The sequence below is a fragment of the Leuciscus leuciscus genome (genome assembly GCF_965113295.1).
Source record: "Leuciscus leuciscus genome assembly, chromosome: 20".
Lineage (NCBI taxonomy): Eukaryota > Metazoa > Chordata > Actinopteri > Cypriniformes > Leuciscidae > Leuciscus > Leuciscus leuciscus.
Window position 1 is genome coordinate 16,410,093 of NC_138744.1, and position 21,741 is coordinate 16,431,833.

Consider the following 21,741-nt stretch of genomic DNA (forward strand, 5'->3'; position numbering starts at 1 on the left):
TTCAGGTCGACACCACCTCTCACCAGAGACTTTTACCTTTCAAACTAAATCTAAATCTAATATATATTTTTCAGTGTTAAAAAAGTAGACACAACGCATGAAGAAATGACAGTGAAATTGATAAATGATTTTAAAACTTTCCAAATCAATTTGATGTGTATACATTTATTCATGTGTTCTTTTTTTATATATTACATAACTTGCATTAAAAGTTCATTAAATAGAGCTGTTTTTAAATGTTCTTTTTAGGCATCATATTTACAGAACAACAGTTTTTCATCAGTAAGTGCAGAGTGTTGTTGTTGTTTTTTCATAAATAGCCCATAAAATCATTAAATGAAAATATTCCACTGGGCCATAACATGTCAGTGTATGCAATAAAAGAGGTAGAATATCAAGCTCTTTTTCAGACTTGGTTTCAGTGCTTGAAAAAGTTGCAGAATGTGTGTGAGCGTAAGGTTCCGTGCATCAAAGTTATTTACATATATAACAATTGTATTAATGCATTAAGCAACATTGCTACTGATTCAAAGCCATTAGCATTCCAAAGCACTTCTAAACAATTGACAACTGCAATTATTTCTTTATATCTACATCCATTTCTGAAGACAACAAAGTAGATACACCAGAAGTCCATGGCTGTCTTTCCAATGTATTTTTCCCAAAGGGTCTAGAACGAAAAATCCTTGAATATATCAGTTTGACAGTGTTCATTGTCTCACTTCCAGTTCAGTTTTCATAGGTATCTTTCAAAATAAGGTCCCAACTTTCTTTAAAAGTTCAAGTTTGACATAACTGTACAAGTATGTTTATTGCCAGATAATCATTTATATTATAAAATCCTAAATTCCCTCACACATTCTTTGCATTCTAGCTTTGTCACAAGCATGTTTGTGTATCTGTGTGTGTGTGTGTGTGTGTGTGTGTGTGTGTGTGTGTGTGTGTGTGTGTGTGTGTGTGTGTGTGTGTGTGTGTGTGTGTGTGTGTGTGTGTGTGTGTGTGTGTGTGTGTGTGTGTGTGTGTGTGTGTGTGTGTGTGTGTTGGTGCATTTGGTGTTCAGTCAAAAAGAGAAAACAAGCCTTCTCATTACATGCAGAGGCATTCTGTACGAAAGTATTATACAGACTGGGAAGCAAGACTCCACCATGAGAGACAGACAGATGTAAAAAAAAAACAAAGCTTCAAATGAATGATCTTAGTTGTAAAAAAAAAAAAAAAAAGATTCTAAATACAGCATTGCTGCATCAACCTCAGCTGTTGAGAAAACATGAGGTTAAAAACAGCAATTTTAAATATGTAAGATGATGTTTGGATATATTTAGCTACGCTAACCAAGATGGCCATTTTGTTAAAAGCATTTTGTGGCTGGTTACAACATTTGAGTGTGTGGTCAATCATGCATTTTGAATGTGCATGTTTTCAAGGCCGTATTCTTGATGCTGCTCTGATTTTTAGGAAGACAAAAAAAAAGTAAAAAGTAAATTTTTAGGCTGGTCTGCCTCAGCGCTTAAAAAGGCAATTGTCAATGTCAAAATGATTGAGATGGCCAATCAGATCAAATAAGGCGGCCTTTACTGTTCACAGATTCACAATGTGAATTCCAGCACAGTTGCTAATGGTGAAAGAGTGCGAGGTTAGATATAAGTAGCTGAACATTTTATATCTGACAACTGTTTTATGACAGAAATGTTAAAATGACTGACAGAAATATCCAATGATGCAAAATACTCTTTTTTGGCAAATTTCGCCATTTCGAATTGAAAAAATAGGCTGTATTATGTGTATGATTCATGTAATTTATAACTGATTGTGATTAGAACAGAAAATATTTGCTGTTTTTAAATATTTGTTTAAGACAAGGTTACGGCCATGTATGTTTGTATTTGCGTGAGTGCATTGTAACGAGCTGTGAAGATAAGAAGAGGTGTCAAGAGGTGCTGCATTCTTTCCATATCCATGTAAACACAGTGAGCAAGAAAAAAAAGCACTAGATGGAACGAAAAAGAAATGAAAAAACAAAATGGAAGAGAGTTTGTCAGGCACAGAGAGCAGTGGATCTGAAGGGTTAAACTCACTTATATTGGGTGTAGTGTTCAGTCTTTTATTATGGTGAGAACAGCTAAAAACTGCATCAAGGGTTGCTTCGCATAACCCTGTCTGCAAGATAAATTCCTCATCTCAAACCTATTTCCCACCTGTTACTCTTCCCTCAAATTTCCCCTCTGCCTATTCATGCAGTGATTTATTCCAGAATCCGTCGCCCATTTCAGAGGGCAGATTCTGAGTAAAGAGCCCCTGATGATCCGTGCGCCGGTGGGTGGAGCCTGCGCAGTGATGCGACTGATGTTGAGTTGAGGTCTCCGCAGCTACGCAGGTGGATTCCCCCGGCCCTTACAGGGTCATCATCTTGCCGACGGGCGTTGTGGCGACTGTCGCTATGGGAGTGGTGGTGTCCACGGCAATGGTGGTGGACGTGCTGCTGCTGCCCCCTGTTGGCTCCCAGAGAGTTACGAAGCACCTTCATAGAAACACAAACATGCAATGGGTTATTTTAGTACTAAATTGTACTATACAAAATTCCAGCAGAACTAAATGATTTTATTTATGATATTGGCTATGTTTTACCTGCTCTAACGGCAGATTTCCCTCTCCTCCTGTCCTTCTTTTAGGCACCTGAGTACAGTTTCCAGCATGCTCAGTTGCAGGGGCCAAGTTACGTTTGGATCTTTGCAGGAAACGTTGAACTAAAGTTCTGGTGACCTAAAATGAAAGGTGAAAAATGAAAATGATAATTGTGAACAGTGCAATACAAATTTAAATTGAATTGAAAATGTTTGTCTTCATGTTTATACATTTAACATTACAGTAATATATGGAATTATTTATTTAGCGCTTTAATATATACTACTGAAAGTGCTTTAAAACCATATCTCCTCAACCACCACCAGTGTGCAGCATCCACCTGAATGATGTGACGGCAGCAGAGGTGTAAAGTCCAGGTTCAGAAAGTAAAAGTCCTCCTCAGTGTTTTGTCCCAATCACCTGGATTTGCAAATTAGCACAGGTTTTCAGCCAGGAGAACTAATTAGTGAAATCAGCTGGCTGAGTTCATGGGTAGAATAAACATATGGCAGGACTTGTACTTTCTGTACTTTTCCTCAGAAAGTACAAGTTTCTGGACTTTCTGGACTTTACACCTCTGGACGGCAGCCACAGAACAGCGGCGTCAGTGTGTTCACCACACACCAGCTATAGGTGGAGAGGAGAGAGAGTGATAGAGCCAATTCAAATGAGGGGGATTATTAGGAGGCCATGATTGATAAAGGCCAATGAAGGGATTTTGGCCAGCACACTAGGGTTACTCCCCTACTCTTTCGAGAAGTGCAATGGGATTTTTAATGACCACAGAGAGTTGGGACCTCGGTTTGACGTCTTTTCCGACGTGTCCCCATCACTATACTGGGGCATTAGGACCCACACAGACCACAGGGTGAGCACCCACTGCTGGCCTCACTTAAGGCTGATTTATACTTCTGCGTCGGACCTACGCCGGAGCCTCTACGTCTACGCTGAAGGCAACGCGTTGGTTTTCATTTATACTTCTGCGTCGTTGTCCGCGTTGACGCGCAATTACACTTGCAGAGGGAGCATGTGAAACCCGAGGGAGCGGTCCCAGCAGACCAATCACAGCGCTTGTGTCCGCGTAGAGTTGACGCGTTGTTACATTTTTGGAGAGGTGCACGTCAGGGTACGCGCGCTACACAGCCTACGACGTAGCTACGGCGTGAGTTCGACGCAGAAGTATAAATTGGGCTTAACACTTCTTCCAGCAGCAACCTGGCTTTCCCAGGAGGTCTCCCATCCAGATACTGACCAGGCTCAAGCCTGCTTACTGTAGTTTCAGTGGGCTACCAGTCTTGGGCTACAGGGTGATATGGCTGTAGGGGATCAGCATTTTTCGGGGTCTAACCTTGAGGTCTCCAAGTGAGCGTGCACAGTCTTTGGGTAAACGCAGCGAGGTGGCTGGAACCTGTTTTGAAGGCAACCGGCTACTTACAGCCTTAATGCTGCCCTTTCTGGGCAGGGAAGCAGAAAGGACCAGAGAGGAGCGAGGTAACAAACCAGCTCCAGACGATACCCCTGGATGACACAAATAAACCAAAGCAAATTTAAATATGGGGGGTTAAGAAACAGATTAATAATAATAATAATAATGTAAAACAATTTTGTACATTATTAATAATAATGAAGAAAAATAATAATATAAAATTCATTGCAATGTTATTTTAGTGTTACTTATATACTATTAATGATTTAATATAAATTATTTTTATAATTATATTTTAAAATTTATTTCAAGTTTCAGTAATTTTGTTATGTAATATTGTCATTTTTTATTTTATATATATATATTTACATTTTATTTATTTTATTTCAGTTAGTGCCAAGGCAACATTTCTAATTTTCGTTTAGTTTTTTTCATCAAATTATTTCAAATAATTATTTAACATTTAACATCTATATTTTTTATAGTTTTAGCTAACAATAACTAAGTAACTTTCTGTACATTTTAGTAATTTAAATATCTCTGGCCTTTAGAATTAAATGGATAGTTTGTTTCTATTGCACCTTAAAGAAATATTGCATGAGAAATTAACTCCCTTGCCTTGGATAGAGGTTTGCTGGCAAGTCTAAAATAGTTTTTATCTGCTCCATCCTTCCACATCAGGGCTCTTTAAAAAAAAAAAAATTATAAAACAGATGCATGTTTATAACATTAGCATTCTTCAGAAGGATATGCAGTTTAGCAGACAAACCACATTCTATTGTTATCATTATTTAGGAATGATAGCATTTATCCAACTTCCTTATTACTGTCATATCCATGTCTTGTTCAGTTTCGTTTTGTTTTCATCGTCACCATTCACCTGAGATCTAGTTCATTATTAGTTGTGGTTTCTAATTAGTTCACACCTGTTCCCTGTTCGGTTAATGATCTTCCTTTGTGTATATAAGCATAATTGTTTCTTCCGTTCATTGTCTTGCATTTATGTTTATGGTGGTTGTGTTTCTTAAAGTTTATTTGTATTGATAATCGTAATCCTGCGTCACGCATATTCTTTGAGTTAGGTCATGTTGCTAAACAAGAATAGCTGCTACTGAATGTGGATGGACATACATTAAGAAACTTGCGCTTTTGAGCTCCGAAACTTGAGAATTTCACAAGAAACTCAGTCTCAATAAATGTTCTTTTTGAAATGAAAGCAAGTGATGAGTTTTGAAACTTGAAATGAACTTGAAATTGTATTATTTCTCATGAAATGAACCCTTTAAATTTACTAGGGATAATTAAATAAAGAAAAAAAATACATTTATTATGTGTTACCAGGATTATTATCATTAACTAAAAGTATTTTAAACTTTAAAACAAAATTGTTAATTGAAATAAAGCTAAAATAAAATATAAATATTAGATTAGATTAGATTAGAAACATTTAAATAAACAAAACATTTTATAAGTTTAAGATGAAGTTATGACAATGACAATTACTAAGTGGAAATAAATAAAAACAAAAATAAACTAAACAAACTAAAGCTGAAATAAAAATAAATTAAACCTAAATATTAATATATAAAAAAAAATATATATATATATATATATAACTAAATTAATAAAAAAATAAATAAACTGAAAATATAAAAATAAAAGCTACTTAAAATATTATATAAATAAAATTAGAATAACACTGTGTGCTACTCCTAATCATAATAATTGTACATAATAAATGTCTCTGTGACCTGAGAGTGCTAAACTCTTACCAGTTTCAGATGAGGTCTGCGATCCCCCCTCACTGACTCCTTTACTGCCTCCTAAGAGACTGAAATCACCTGAGGATAGAAGAGCACATGCAAAAACACACGTGACGTCAGACGCTTTACAAGTAATGTGAATTATGTAATCAGATTACTTTTTTGATGTAACAAATACTTTATAAATATACACATTAATATTTAAGTTATAAGTATTAAAAAAAGTAAAACAAAGTTTTGTAAAAAAAAAAAAAAAAAAGGCGGAAACAGACAAAATACATGTTTTCACATCAATCCCAAACAATGCAGTCTGTTACGTATGTATGTTTATACCAGTGTCAGTTGAAGAGCTAAGCCCTGGTTCACTGTGTGACCTCAAAAGGGGTAAGAACCCATCGCTGTCTTTCCGATCCCGTCCAATTTGCTCACGTAAGCATGGCCTCAGAAGGAGCAGTCCGGGCGTGTTGTCCGTGCGGTCTTCAGCAGGACCTGATAGGGCTGTGGTAGGTGGGTTGCGAAATGCAGATGAGGAGTCCCGTCGGGAGGGCGTGCAGGGCCGAACTCGGATTTCCGGGATAAAGGAATGCTGAGATCCTGCTAAGAACTCCAACTGAGAGCAGCTCCTAGCCAACAGAGCTTGACGCCTCAGCAATGGAGACCTATGGAGAAAATAATGAAGATTTACACCTGAGAAGTGATTTTGTTTAACAATTTTTAATGATTTAACTCTTTCCCACCTGTATGTAGAGGTGTTGTATGAGCTGGGGGAGGAGCAGGAGTTCGATCTCTCGCCTCTGAAACAATGCCTGCCTGAAGGAGCGGCCATCATTCCCTCAGGATGCTGTGTCGAACGGAAGCAGGCGTACTCTCCCCCCTCTCCTCCCTCGCTGTCCCCCCGTGGTCGTGCCCGCACACCGACACCCACTTCCATGAGGCAGGAGTCCTCGGACGGGGAGCTGTCATCTGGAATATCCACAATCTCAGACATCAACAGAGAGCCACTGTCCATTGAAACTGAGAGAGAGAATATACAAAATGTGCACATATACACATGGATTCGATCATTCAGTAGCATTCATACGCACTCGGCACACCAGTGAAAGAGATGGTGGATGTTACATAAAAGATGGGATATCTTGACAAAAATGTATCACGGAAGACACATTTGAAATGAATGTCACTGAAAACATATCTTAACACAAGGTGTAAACAGGGCCTGTTTCCTGAAGGCTCACCTTCACCACTGAAAGCCGTGGATGTTCCTCTCTCTCCAGACAGCTCACCAGCTTGAGTGTCAAACACTGTGGCCTATAAATAGTGAGAGTGTCATCATAACCACAGTATTACAAGATAATGATGATGATTACAAAGCATGGTAAAATATGAAATTTGGACTTAATATACACTACTATTCAAAAGTTTGGGGTTAGTGAATTATTTTTTAATTTTTTTTATAAATTAATACTTTTACTCAACAAGAATGCATTATATAAAAAATAATAATTTGTTCTCTCGGCACTCAAAGTGCTTTACATATGGAACGGGGAACCACCTCAACCACCACCAATGTGCAGCATCCACCTGGATGATGCAACGGCCGCCATATTGCACCAGAACGCCCACCAGCTTATTGGTGGAGAGGAGACGAAGCCAATCATTATATATGGGGATGATTAGGAGACCATGATGATGGACAGAAGCCAATGGGCAAGTTTGGCAAGTGATCAAAGATGAGTTTAAGGGATAAAATGATTGACTACAGGGGTATGAAGGTAATATGATGTCATAAAGAATCGCATGCGCAGGGTAAGATTTGTGAAAGTGTACATAAGATTGCAAGCGTAAATTACATTTGCATGCACAAGAGAAGATTTGTAAAGGTGTAAATCACCTTTCAAGTGTAAGAAAAAATATTTGCAGCATTTTACTGTTATTCGTAAGTGTACTTCATGTATTGTGAAACCGCAGCTTCGTGCTAACGCAAAATTAATAGGATCTGTATTCTTCTGACTTCTATTTTTCCACGCTTACACTTTTGGCACAAATCCGTCAAAAAGCATTGCAAGCCTGTGAACAGCAATTTGCAAGCGAAAATAACTGAGTCAGGAATTGCAAAACAGATTAACTGCGTAATTAATTGCGTTTGTAAACAAAATAAACTGTTGCAAATGTCTAAATGGCTTGTTGTGTGCATGGGGCAAAAAGTTCCTGAAATAACCCGATGTGTACAGTTGCGTCTTTCTTTTACTTACAGTTTTTGGCACGATTCACGATTCTTTGTGAATCGTGCCATGATTTCTTTTACAGTTTCGGCATGATTCTCTCACTCACTGAGTTTTGCAAGCGCGAAGAGGAGGGCGGGTCCACCTTCATGTAGCCAATCAAATGAGCTTCTCGCTGACTCTTAATTTACTCTTATCTGATTAGTTCAATAAACACGCCAGTCACCAGAACACATCTTTATCTTCATTGGGCTCAGAAATGTTCTTGTTGCCGAAATGGTACTTTTAATGCACACTGTAGGCCTACATGCTAAATAAATAAATAAATAAATAAACAAATAAATCATGATTGCTTAATAGGCTGTGCACCATTAGGCTGACTATATGAGTCCATACTGAACTTAAAGCTGGTGTGTTAAGAAAGAAAATGTCTGTGTATTCAGTGCATGTATCCAGCTCATCAGGCCATATCAGTTTGTAATCTTGATGCTGCTGAATGTAGGCCTAGTATCTGCACTACTGCATGCATCATTTCACCTGTCTACTGATTTATTGTTATTTTACTAAAATGAGTTACAATAATACTTTTCCCTTTAATGTGTATTTTAAAAGCATCTCTACATTATGCACCATTTATCACCTGCAATGCCATTGTGTAACCACTAGATGGCTGTATAGCCCTATATATAAATACATCAAGATGCTGTGTATTCCCTGGTTGCTGGGGTTTTATTCAGACATAATTAGTTAGTTTTTATCAAAGTTGAGTTTATGTTGATTAAGTATCAGTTTTTCATTACAGTCGAATCTGGACACAGAGAAAGCATTTGTTATTCATACTAGCTACATATAATAGCTTGATCAGTCACACGGAAGTAATAAGAATCAATATTGACAGTGCGACCAAGACAATATTTCAAAATATATAATTGAGTGTCAAATGACATGAACAGAGACATGATGTGAAAAACACTGCATCAGAATGGTATTATTACATAAAGAATGGGTATTAAATGTTTTGATTGTAAAGTTTAACATCAGTTCAGTGGTGTAACAGATTATAATACATATAAAATTTCAATTCCAATAACGTTAACACCAGTTTGAAATTCAGTATGAATATCAGTCAGCCTTAATCAGCCTAATGGCGCTGTAATAAACAGCTTATTAAGCAATCATGATTTATTTGTTTATTTGTTTGTTTGTTTATTTATTTATTTAGCATGTATATGTGCATTAAAAGTACCATTTCGTTAATGAGAACGTTTCTGAGCCAAATGAAGATAAATATTATGTTCTGGTGACTGGCTGGTTTTGAACCAATCAGATATGAGTAAATTGAGAGTCAGCGAGAAGCTCATTTGATTGGCTACATGAAGAAGGTGGACCCGCCCTCCTCTTTGCGCTTGCAAAACTCAATGAGTGAGAGAATCGTGCCAAAACTTGAAGCACAGGTAAAAGAAAGACGGAACTGTACAAATCGGGTTATTTCGGGAACTTTTTTGCCCCATGCACACAACAAGCCATTTAGACATTTGCAATGGTTTATTTTTTTTACACAAATGCAATTAATTGCGCAGTTAATCTGTTTTGCAGTTCCTGACTCTGCCTGCTGTTCACAGGCTTGCAATGCTTTTTGCCGTATTTGTGCCAAAAGTGTAAGCGCGGAAAAATGGAAGTCAGAGGAATACAGATCCTATTTATTTTGCGTTAGCATGAAGCTACAGTTTCACAATACATGAATTACACTTAAGAATAACAGTAAAATGCTGCAAATATTTTTTTCTTACACCTGAAAGGTGATTTACACCTTTACAAATATTCTCATGCAAATTTCATTTACGCTTGCAATCTTAAGTACACTTTAACAAAACTTGCCCAGCGCATTCAATTCTTTATGACATCATATTACCTTCATACAGGGGGACTTTAAATTGTAATAATATTGCAGTTTTTAAAGTATTTTTGATTAAATAAATGCGGCCTTGTTGAGCATCGAGCAGACTTCTTTAAAAAAAAAAAAATTATAATAATAATTACCTGACTAGAGGCCCTTTGACCCATCACTGCCTCATAAGGAGGAGGACAGTCAGTAGGGTACAGAGGCACTGGACTCTCCATTGATCCATTATACGTGACACTGCAGGTACACACAGAAAACCAAGGCATGAGAAAAAAAGGAAAAAAAAGAAAAGGTGTAGGCTAGATAAAATGAGCAGATGCCTATAGAAATAATAAACAATATTTTCAGAGTGATAAAGAACATTTACCTGAAAAAACTGAGAACCATTTAATGGAACAATACTCTACCTACTCTACCTACCTAGACTCTGGTCTCTAGTAAGCTTCATTACTAAACATACTAAATACTATTTTAAACTGTTTTCCTAAAAGTTTTGTTGGGTTAGAAGATTTTATTAGCTCAGTATGAAACAACCAAAATGATGGAAAAACAAATGTGTGTGTGTTTTCACCTCTGTGCATCGGTCTCAGAGCTGCAGGTGTATTCAGGAGGGTAGTAAGGTGGTGGGGGAATGGGTGGAACAAACTCCTCAAAGTCCATCATGTTACTGAGAAATGCATCCTGAGGAGTGGTACATTCTGGGTTTACGGAACGGGAGCGATGAGGAGCCAGCTACAACAAACAAAGTTGGATGATAGAAATATGTTACATTGTAACATTATACTATTAGTAAACCTAGTGTTTCAGTGTAAAGATTTTGTGAATTTTTTTCTCACTAGATGCAGCAGGTCCAGAGAGAAGATATGAATGCTGCAGGTGACCGTGGACAGAGTGCAGATAATGGTGGAGAGAATACTGAGACCACAGGCACTGAACAGCAAGTCCTGCACACACATACAGTAATAGCATGGTTACATTTATTCTAATTCAGGCACCTGAGCTATTTGTTTGATTTGGGGGTCTGGGAGCATCAAGTTAAAGGATGCCCATAAAAACAAAACTATGCTACTATACTCCACTATGCTGCTTTTGGCCGTCTCAACATGCAGTCACACTTACTGTTGTGTGGCAAATTTTCACAGGCGAAATCCATATGATCAAGAATGCTGCGGGAGAGGGTGCAATATTTCCCTGAGCAGATTTCGAATCGGGTTGGTGAACCAAATTCGCTGTGTTGACCAATAAGAAAGCTGCTTGGTTTGAAAGTGACTAATATGTAAGTTCTGCTTCATACATTACTACACTATGTATATTACTATACATTAACAGACAATGGACCTTTATGCCTGCAAACTTTTGCTGAAATTTCGCTAATGTGACCACATCTTAAACATTGGGAACATTGGGTCTTGTTCACTAACCGTGCGTATGCATGATTTTGTGAGTGAAATGTGCGTACGAATGTCTTCACAAACAAATCATTCAAATTGACTCTTCAATAACTTTTGTACTAAAATTTATTCTAAATTTATGGGGGGAAAACTACTGAAACCATACATATATTAAAATACTGATGAAACTTTAAACATATTATATTGTTATATACATAACATATACAATATATTTTTTTGTCTTGAGAGCATGTTAAATGTTTGCTAAGATTGAAAAAAAAAAAGGTTGCGCAGAAAGTCCTTAAATAGACACCTACCTACACATTGTGAATAAGGTGGACATTTTTTGTGAGAATTTCTCCTGGTGGACCAGTTGCATAAACTGCTTAGACTAGTAGTCTTAAAAGTTAGTCATCTGGGGGCGTATTACAGAAACTTTCTGTCTCAAGTCTTAAGTTAAGATCTGACAAGTTAATTTAGGATTTTTCACAAATTCGTATTACAGAAGCAAATCTTAAGTTGATTTAAGATTCTTATTCTATCTTACAAAGTCTCATCTTATCTGTAGTTAGGAAATCTTAACCCCTCCATCGAGTTCGGTAATCAACTCTCAGGTCTGTTACCAAGCAACCGACGTGACTTTTTTTAAGTCACAGCAAACAACTGCTCTGAAGTAAAACGGAAAAACTGGAGAATGGAGAAACAAAATAAGTGGTGATTTTCATTAAAGGGATAGTTCACTTTGAAATTCATTTTTGGTATGTTTTAGCTTACCTCAAGGGCATCCAAGATGTAGGTGTCTTTTTTTCCGCGGTAGTTTCAATTTTGATATTTTTAGGTCAAACCGTTCTTGTCTGTCAGTCATATAATGCAGGTCTATGGTCACGGTCTCAAAACACAAGCACAGAGTCCAAATTAAAACAATTCCCCGTCGTCCAAATTAAACAATTCCCCATCGTAAGTACACATTGATGGCCTGAGACACGAAACGAGCGGTTTGTGTGAGAAAACGAACAGTATTTATATCGTTTTTACCTCTTATACGCAGACATGTCCGAGTGATCTGATCTGACGTGTACGCAGACTGGTGCATAGATATATACACTAGATGTCACCTTAAAGACATTCGTTCCAATGAACTGCCGTAGACAAAGCGACATCTAGTGTATATATATCTATGCACCAGTCTGCGTACACGTCACACACCAGGATGCGCGAGCGCCCTCAGATCACTTGGACGTGGCTGCGTATAAGAGCTAAAAACTATATCAATACTGTTCGTTTTCTCACACAAACCGCTCGTTTCGTGTCTCAGGCCATCAATGTGTACTTACGATTGGGAATTGTTTAATTTGGACGACGGGGAATTGTTTTAATTTGGACTCTGTGCTTGTGTTTTGAGACCGTGACCATAGACCTGCATTATATGACTGACAGACAAGAACGGTTTGACCTAAAAATATAAAAATTGAAACTACCGCGGAAAAAAAGACACCTACATCTTGGATGCCCTTGAGGTAAGCTAAAACATACCAAAAATGAATTTCAAAGTGAACTATCCCTTTAAGTGAAGTTTTGAAAAGCTTGGTAGAAAAGTCAAAGCCTAATCCTTTCATTTCATAGGAGTCTGTAATTATTTGTTAAGAGTTTTGTCGTCAAAGTGCAGCATATCAATTTCAAGTCTTTCTTCATCTTGTATCATTAATAAATGTGACGTCATTCTCAGACAGGGCTATCAATCATTATGTGATTTGGCTTACAGTTGGCAGTTGGCTTACAGATTATGTACAGTTGGCTTTCAAATAATTTTGAAGTTAAGACACCACTGGGGTTGTCCTAAAGTTAAGACTGTTTTTAGGATTTTTTGTGGAGTTAGGATGCTTTTATAATACCCTTTTCCTATCCGTAGTTAAGATAAGATTATGCACTTGAAATGTCATTCTGTAATAGCTTTTGTCCTAAATGAGGTCCTAACTAAAATTGCCATGGTTACCAAACAGATAAGATAGGATTCTTAAGTTAGGATCTTTCTGTAATGCGGCCCCGTTTTTTTTTTTTTTTTTTTTTTAGACTGGTCCTAATTTTTTTAAGTCAGTTATAATGGTAGTTTGGTGTAATTTGAATTGGAAAATTAAAAATTATTACCTCTTGTCTAACTGCTAGTTGGTTAAACTAGTTCGTAAGACAGTCTTACCTTAGTAATCTTCATTAATGCACCCTTAACTTGGGGGTCTCATTTTGTATTTCATTAAATGTAAAAATATTTTTTTTTTATTTTAAGTCACTGAATCATTGCACTGACATAACATTTTCCTTTGTTAAACTTTTCATTTGTGACTTGAAATGAAACATTTGCTCGATACCTTGAGCTGGTGACGCACAGCGTGGCAATCTGAATGTTGGTAGAGCACTAGTGTCTCATCTTCTGTTGGAGAGCACGTCTGCTTTGGGTCACAGCAAAGACACAGGCGATTCTCCATCTGGAACAAACACACAGATAATAGACTTTTTGAAGAGAAGAGAAGAGAAGAGAAGAGAAGAGAAGAGAAGAGAAGAGAAGAGAAGAGAAGAGAAGAGAAGAGAAGAGAAGAGAAGAGAAGAGAAGAGAAGACTACCTGACAGGTAACATAAGATTTGACCATCTGTGCATTCTGACATGACAGCATGGAACCAGCCAGACTGAGAATCACACACACTGCAGACAGCAGCATGAACAGCGACACCTGAACGAAACAAAAACAGCATCACTGAAAAAACTAAACAGGAGCAGACGAATGCACACACTCAAGACGTCATGTTGAGATGATGAAGGTACATACGACAAGAGTGAAGGGCCTCCTCCATGATATTACACCCACTACTCCTGATGCCACAACCTGTTCAACAGAGGAAAAAAGGGATAGATCAAGGGATATATTTTATGTCTCTCACACAAATATATGTTTGATGGCTGCAGAAGACTTGGATTACAAAGCAAAAGTCCAATGGAGCAATTTATATTAGTTTTTACGGAGCCCCCCCTCCTCCCCCTCCTCTTTTCTTTTTGGAGCTTGGCAGCCCCACACCTCAATTTCATTATATTGAAAAGAGTTGCCAGGATATTCAGTATATATATATATATTTTTTTTATCTACATAATTGTTTTATATATATAGATAGATAGAACAGAAATATTAGATAGATAGATAGATAGATAAATATATAAATAGATAGATATATAGGTAGATAGATAGATAGATAGAAACAATATTCCATGTTTAGCCTAGTATAATAGGAGTTTAAAAAAAAACTACGTCCATAATAATAATTATAATAATATAAACAGTACATTAAATATAGCATGATCCACTGCAGGACACTGCTGACATGTCATGCTAATGTTAATATATTCAAAGAAACTTACGAAGAAGCCAGCCCAGAAAGGACAGGACTGTCTGACACGGGGCGATGAGGTGAAGGCCAGGCTTGTGAAGCTGAAGGCCAGCACCATGGCCCCAAGCGCAAGGTGACACAAGCCCAGGTACAGCAGCAGGCGCGCACTGGTCCTCCCAGACATTCCTCTGCGACTACCAGACAAAGCTCGAGACCCTGACATCGAGGCCACGCTACTGGAGTCCGACGGTGAAGGCATGATGGCTACTGAAATACCTCCTAAATTATGGGACTATGACAGTTCAAAAGATATGTAATGAAGATACTTATTTATATATACAGTTAGGGTCTATATATGGTCCTAAAATGAATCCCACAGCTGTTAAAACTGAACTTGACACACTTATGTTGTGTTAACATTTATTCTTTGCGTCGTACATCTGCATTCTCCAATCCTTGATCTCGCTCGCTCCATCGCCCACCTGCCGTCTCTCTCCCCCCGTCCCCGCGGCATTGCGGTACCCAGAGCCTTTAGCAGGCCGAGTGTCTGCCGCATCCGCAGGCCAGAGAAGCAGCTTTGGCCTTCTGGCTACTCCGCGGAGGAGGACGCGCAGAACAGGTCTAAAGAAACAATCCCAGTCCAGCTCACATCGAAGTGTATCTTCCCCGGGTTTCCACTAGAGAGCCTCACATCCCCCGCCTGAGCTCGGAAGAGACGTCTCATGAAGCAGAACAGTATCAGGAGAGAAAAGGGAACGATCGACAGAAAAAGGAAATGAAATTTACGAGGACAAACTCGCTTACTCGCTATGTTGTTCCCATGATGCATCTGTTTGTTTTGTATAATAATTATAACGCCATGGTGTCCCTTGTGAGGGAGTTTGATCCTAGATCCAGTCTCCCCGTTTTCCTCCCGCAGTCACGAGGACTCCCGTCCCGTCCGTATCCCGGACATGAGCATCACTACGTAATCGCGCCAGACTTGCAAGTGTCTTACCTTACGTTGTTATTCACTCCTAATATATTTACGTCACGTAAACATTATCCGATGCCATTTCAGCGTGACTCAGTTTTAGAAAGATAAAATAGGCAGCGCATTGTGGTAGCACGTGTCCCTAATATTTGTTCAATGCGGCACCGCATTCACCCAGCGCGAGGTGCTGATGCTGCACTGAAAAGGCGGTTGCTTGGCAACCTACTTCGACAGTCGCAACGGTTGGCGACCTTTCCGCGCATGCGCAAAATATATAGCTTTGCACTTGCATCCAGCTTGCATCGAAGAAGAGGTGAGAAATCGTTTATATACTGTCTATGTGAGAAATACGGGAGTGGCCAAAAGGGATGTCTGGCCCAGAATTGACATCTTCAATAAAACACGCCCAAATTGTCCGTGCATCAGTTTTGGCCTGGATGTCATACAAAGAAATTATTAAGAAAAAAACAACAAAAAAACAAGAGGAAAATCTACGAAATATTAATAACTGATTATGTTTAAGTGAATGTATGCTTTTTCCAGTGAGCTTATTGTTTGCATGTATTTTTGTTTTGTTAATGCTTTTTTTAACAGGTTTTTAAATAAAACCTGTAGCTGTTGCTTGCCTTTTTTTGCTAAATAATTTTGTCATACAAGTACCTTAACCAAGTTTAGTGTTTTGTTTTCCCCTCACATTTAAAAGTTTAAAAAATATTTAAAGTATTTTATTTATTTAACTTGTAGGGTCATTAAAAACAAATATCCCCTCCGGACATCACTTTTGGCCACAACTCGAAATAAAATGTTTATATTTGATATTCTATTCTATTACCAGTAAAAAGAAAAACTTTCACAAAATGTTGAACATTATTCACTTTATTAAAAGCAGTTCATTGTAAAATTTCTGAGAAATATGCTGTGTCAAAGAATATAAAAAGTGTAATAATGCAGAAAGACAGAAACTTGATGCAAACAATTATGCTAAACCAAACATACATTATGTCTGATCATAATCCCTTTGGAGAAACACACTGTGAATTTTCTGTAGACCATTATTATATTCCCATCCATAATCCATCAATTATTTTCTCACACAACTCATTCAACTTCCTAAATTCTCTTATCCATCCATTTTAAGAGTCTGTAAAAATTGAAGTTATTTACCTTTTATAGCAGCGACCATTCAAACCATTTGTCAGAAAGTGCAGATTAACTGTAAAACTGGACTATATTTTAACAAAAAGAACTATCATGCCCATCTACACCTGAAATAATGCTGAAGTGAGCAAAACTAGGACTTGTGCAAGTAAAACCAACATTGTCACCATTGTAGCCTACTCACTGTTTGTGTAGTGTGAAAATATAAACATGAAATAAAAAAAAAGGTGATTTTCCTCTAACTACATGAAAGCTGTACCCTGTTTTATATATCATTTAATGTATTTCATATCCAACTACTGCCATCTTTCTTGGAAACCACTTCCTATTAGCATTCCATGTTCACTTTACAAAAAACATTCAGGAATTAACAAAGCAATTCTATGTGCGTGTGTGTGTGTGTGTGTGTGTGTGTGTGTGTGTGTGTGTGTGTGTGTGTGTGTGTGTGTGTGTAGTGAGCATGTCCTCTGGGTGTCTAAAGAAGAAGACATTTGGAGGACTTTTTCTCTGTGCTGGTGGTAATTTTAACCTCTCGGCCAGATGGACCCTGTGAAAACAGAAAATATATTAAATCTAATATAAGGCCTACAGCCTTGCAGCTTTGTTACAGTTCATGCTAATTTAGTTTTTAGATCTGTCTGCTAAAAAAAAAAAAAAAACTGGTGATACCAGTTGAGATGAAATCTACAAATAAGTTTAGTACTTCAAAACTTTCAAAACTGATTGTGTGTTTGTTTCAGTATTAACATGTACAGACAATAAGCATAATTGTTCATTTTATCTATGTACACACACACACTGGAAACTTACCGACTTCTTATTTGACTTCAGCAAAATGTCTCGAGCAAGAGAAGCAAAAGACTATGAAGAGAAAGGTAAATCTTGTCAAAAAGTAGACCAATTATTTAAAATTCAACGTATTAAAATGCACAGATTTAGTATTTTTAAGGAAGTTTCTGCCACTGAAACTCATAAAAATTATCTATTTCAAAACAGTCATTATATTTTACATTTGTAAGAACGTATAATACTGATATTATATCTGAGTAACAGATATAGATCGACTGTCCCTATAAACAAATCATACTAATAAAAATAGCTTTTTTTTGTTTGCCTGCTCATTTTTGTGCTAAGCAACCATAATGAATCAGTCAATCCATACCTCCTCAACGTTGATGCTCGATTTTGCACTAGTCTCGAAAAATCGAATACCATGTTCCTTTGCAAGCTATAACGAAAGAAAAATGACAATAGTTTTTTTTTATGATGAAAATGATTTAAAGGGATAGTTCACCCAAAAATGAAAACCCTGTCATTATTTACTCACCCTCACGTTGTTCCAAACCTGTATGAAATGCTTTCTTCTGCTGAACACAAAAGAAGATATTTTGAAGAACATGGGTAACCAAACAGTTGATGGGTCCCACTAACTTCCATAGTATGGAAAAAAAGATATATACTATGGAAGGCAATGGCTAATGTCAACTGTTTGGTTACTGACATTCTTCATTCTATCTTCTTTTGTGTTCAGCAGAAGAAAAAACTCATACAGGTTTGGAACAACCTTTGGAACAATCCCTTTAAGTTTGTTGTCAACTGAAAAAAAACTAAAACAAAAAAACACCATGTAGTGCCAAATGTAACAAATTTTACATGTGGTAAATGGTGATATGTTTGTATGTTATAAAGCATGATATGCACATGCTGTAAATCAAATGTCATTCAAAGCACCAACAAAACTCCTTGTACACACTTGGATGGACAAAGAAAGGCATCTTTCCTCAAACCACATACTGGTAGTGTGTATGACAGCACTCACCTTCTCACCCACCTCCGTTGACACCTTCCGCTTGGCCTCGATATCACACTTGTTACCCAGTAACATCCGACTTACACCTGCGGATGCATTCTGGAAAACACAGAAAATAAGCATGTCCTCACTTCCTTATTTTCATCAAAACTGAGACTTGTTTTAACAAAAGGCCTCATGTATTTTTTTAGTCTCTGTTCTGGTAACCTGTGCAGGATCTGCTCCCTATGGCATCTTATAAAGAACTGAAACTCACATTTAATAACGCCCGTTTCATTTTATATGCTTTTCTGGAGGTTGACAGAAAAATCTGCTTATAATCACTGTGTATACGATAGTAAGAATAAACTGTTATGCTATAGATAAAAATAAAAGTAAACACCCAAAACAATACACCTTAGATTTTATTAGATTAGTTTTTCAAACAAAATTAGTCAAGTTGTCCAAAATAATCAGGGATGGGACAGAGTAATATGTTAAAGGTAATATGCCGACCTTTACTTATAAAACTCCTATAATGACTGACAGATTTTATTTTCCTATTTCTCTCTTACTTCTTTGATGCCCTTCATCCAGTTCTGAATATTCTCAAAGGATTTTTCATCAGTGATGTCATACACAAGGATGATGCCCTGAAAGAGATGATCAAAATAAAACACCATTAACATTATGTGTATGATTTGCCATATCTAAATAACTGTCGAATTAATCTTGGTTTCGCAATAATCACATTATGTAAGTTTATGGCTATTTAAGATGTAGGACCAAGAAGATTAGTTTATGTTAATATTTGTGTTTCTTGTCTCACCATGGCCCCTCTGTAGTATGCAGTAGTGATGGTCTTAAACCTCTCCTGTCCCGCTGTGTCCCTAAATAAAACCAGTTGCACACATAAGACATTTTAGCAGTCAGAAAGCTTGTCAGTAAAAAAAACTATGTGACTTATGTAACAACAATCTCATCTGGCATGTTTAATATACATATTTTATAGCAACTGGACTCTGTACTTCCGGCTGTCACTGCCGTTGCACATTAATGACTTTACTGAGTCAGGTCTGGGACTGGGACTAAACTCAACCAGACTCCACCTTTGGCACATTTACACCAAACATACCGTTTTAACAGCCAGCCGTCAAACAGAAACACACACTGAAGATCTCTTGTGTACATAACACTGCCACCATATTTACCCAGACATTCTGTACACATGTAAAGAATTTCAGCTGAATAGACTTGAATAACTTTTAACTTAGATTTATCAAACAAACAGGACTAAAAAAAACATTTAATATTACATTTGCATGTGTATTTAATTTTGATATAATATCATGTTGATCTTGTTTTTTTTTTTGTTTTCTTTTTTTACCAGACTTGCAGTTTAACTTTCTTCCCTTCAACCTCAATAGTCTTCACTTTAAAGTCAATACCTAGGGAAAAAAAGAAGAAGAAAAAAAAGGAAATGGATAAACAGGAGGGGCAGAAAGGAAGGATGGACATGTTTTTACCCCAAGAGGCTCAATAAAAGTGGACTAATGAATATGTTTGCAACATTCAGAAACACATGAGCAGGCATAATGAGATACAATCACTGCTCTAATGGTTTAATAAACACCCTGGTTTGTTTTTCAGTGAATTAGGAGGGAGGGAGGGGGTCTTTGAAGATCTGGGTGAATGCACTAAATGCCATGGAGGATGGCCTCCATCTGATGCAGAAACGAAGGGGGTGTAACTCGTGGACGTGAGATTGGGAAAATGAGATACAGAGAAGGACAGGCTGTGGCTGGCAGAAATAAAGTAGCGCGAGCGGTCCGGAAATGCAATCAGGGAGGAGGATGATCCGCAGGACTGATTGAGTTATACTGGGGAAGAGGCTGGAATGAAATGACGTTTAGACTAGTACTGACATGAACAAACACTTGGGGTAGCACTTGCTTTGCCAGGCAGAAACTTAGCAGTAGAGCGAAACATCTTGCCTTATCAAACAAACAGTATTACAAACAGATTCATTGTGTATACTTACCGATGGTTGATATGTACGTTGAATTAAAATTGTCTTCTGCGAAACGGATGATCAGACAGGTCTTGCCAACACCACTATCACCAATAAGCAATAATTTAAAGAGGAAGTCGTATTTCTTTGCCATTGCTCGTTTCGCCTATAAAGCTTTAATCACGTTTCAAAAGACTTCCTCCCGTTTTTGTTAACAAACAGTCACGCGCAGCGGTTTAAAATCCTTCCGAATGAAAAGTGTCCTCGTTTGAAACTTCATGGGGTTTCTTTCCTTGGAAAACTGTCACCGGTAAACTCAGTTTTGCTTTGTTGCCTTTGTCCGTCCGGATAAGAGGTAAAAATCCCATTAAAGTAGAAAAGTTTTCTTACAGCCCTTTTTCAGTGCAGATGCCACGCATTTTCCATTTCTGGCTACGCCGCGCTAGTTTTCTCTCTTGTACGATATATTTAAAGGTATTCATCCATACATAGACAACGGCAGACTTTTTTTTTTCTCCCTAAACTTTCCCTTGCCCAAGTTCCCAAAAGCTGACGTCGAGGGAGGGAGAGGTTTAATAAAGCACTGCTGACAATAAACGATTACAGCGTCTATCAACAGGGGGCGCCATTGGCACACAAGGTGCTGAAACGAATCACCCGTTTTGGTCTGTTTGTGACGTGGTCAAAATATATAAACTCAATATTTTTAGTTTATATATATATTATTCTTTTTTAAAAGAATTATTATTTTTAATAATATTACTATTATTATTTTAAAGTGTTAAATAGTATTTTTATTTATTTATTTATTGTACATGTAATAAAATGTACTTTTAATACATACCATCATCTATGATGGGGTAAGTGGGTCTAGGCTCCACAGATTACATTTTCTCCAAAAACACACTACCCTCTGCATCACAGACAAGGCTTAAGTCTAGTACCTGACTAAAATGCATTGAGCTGCAACTTGCACTGACATATCTGAAAATATGTCAGTGCCATTGTTTTGTCTCAAGATTATTTTTTAAGGCACATTTATAAAAGCTACTTAACGTAACTTTTCTAAACACTGTACTGAAACAAGTTGTTTTGCATAGGCTAAGTAGGG

General features: G+C 37.3%; 1 protein-coding gene across 5 annotated transcripts; it reads right to left on the reverse strand.

Annotated features, from left to right (window-relative positions):
• Window positions 1-145: 145 nt before the first annotated feature.
• On the reverse strand, window positions 146-21,240 carry LOC309484327 (ras-related protein Rab-13). 5 transcript variants are annotated; one of them, XM_082150551.1, is made up of 20 exons: window positions 20,661-21,240; window positions 20,007-20,067; window positions 19,449-19,509; window positions 19,195-19,272; window positions 18,650-18,739; window positions 17,993-18,058; window positions 17,641-17,691; window positions 14,147-14,203; window positions 13,943-14,050; window positions 13,691-13,807; window positions 10,773-10,880; window positions 10,508-10,668; window positions 10,074-10,173; window positions 7,047-7,119; window positions 6,549-6,825; window positions 6,145-6,470; window positions 5,821-5,889; window positions 3,971-4,140; window positions 2,626-2,760; window positions 146-2,518 (listed from the first exon to the last, which is right to left on the reverse strand). In XM_082150551.1, the coding sequence occupies exons 1-20, from the start codon at window positions 20,782-20,784 to the stop codon at window positions 2,267-2,269; spliced, it is 2,484 nt and encodes an 827-aa protein (XP_082006677.1). In that variant the 5' UTR covers window positions 20,785-21,240; the 3' UTR covers window positions 146-2,266. The 5 variants fall into 5 exon arrangements, with proteins under 5 accessions (XP_082006677.1, XP_082006674.1, XP_082006675.1 ...); XM_082150548.1 differs by lacking the exons at window positions 17,641-17,691; window positions 17,993-18,058; window positions 18,650-18,739; ... (2 more) ...; window positions 20,007-20,067; window positions 20,661-21,240 and adding exons at window positions 14,731-15,399; window positions 15,504-15,966; XM_082150549.1 differs by lacking the exons at window positions 17,641-17,691; window positions 17,993-18,058; window positions 18,650-18,739; ... (2 more) ...; window positions 20,007-20,067; window positions 20,661-21,240 and adding an exon at window positions 14,731-15,966 and having other exon boundaries at window positions 6,549-6,774.
• Between the last annotated feature and the right edge of the window lie 501 nt (window positions 21,241-21,741).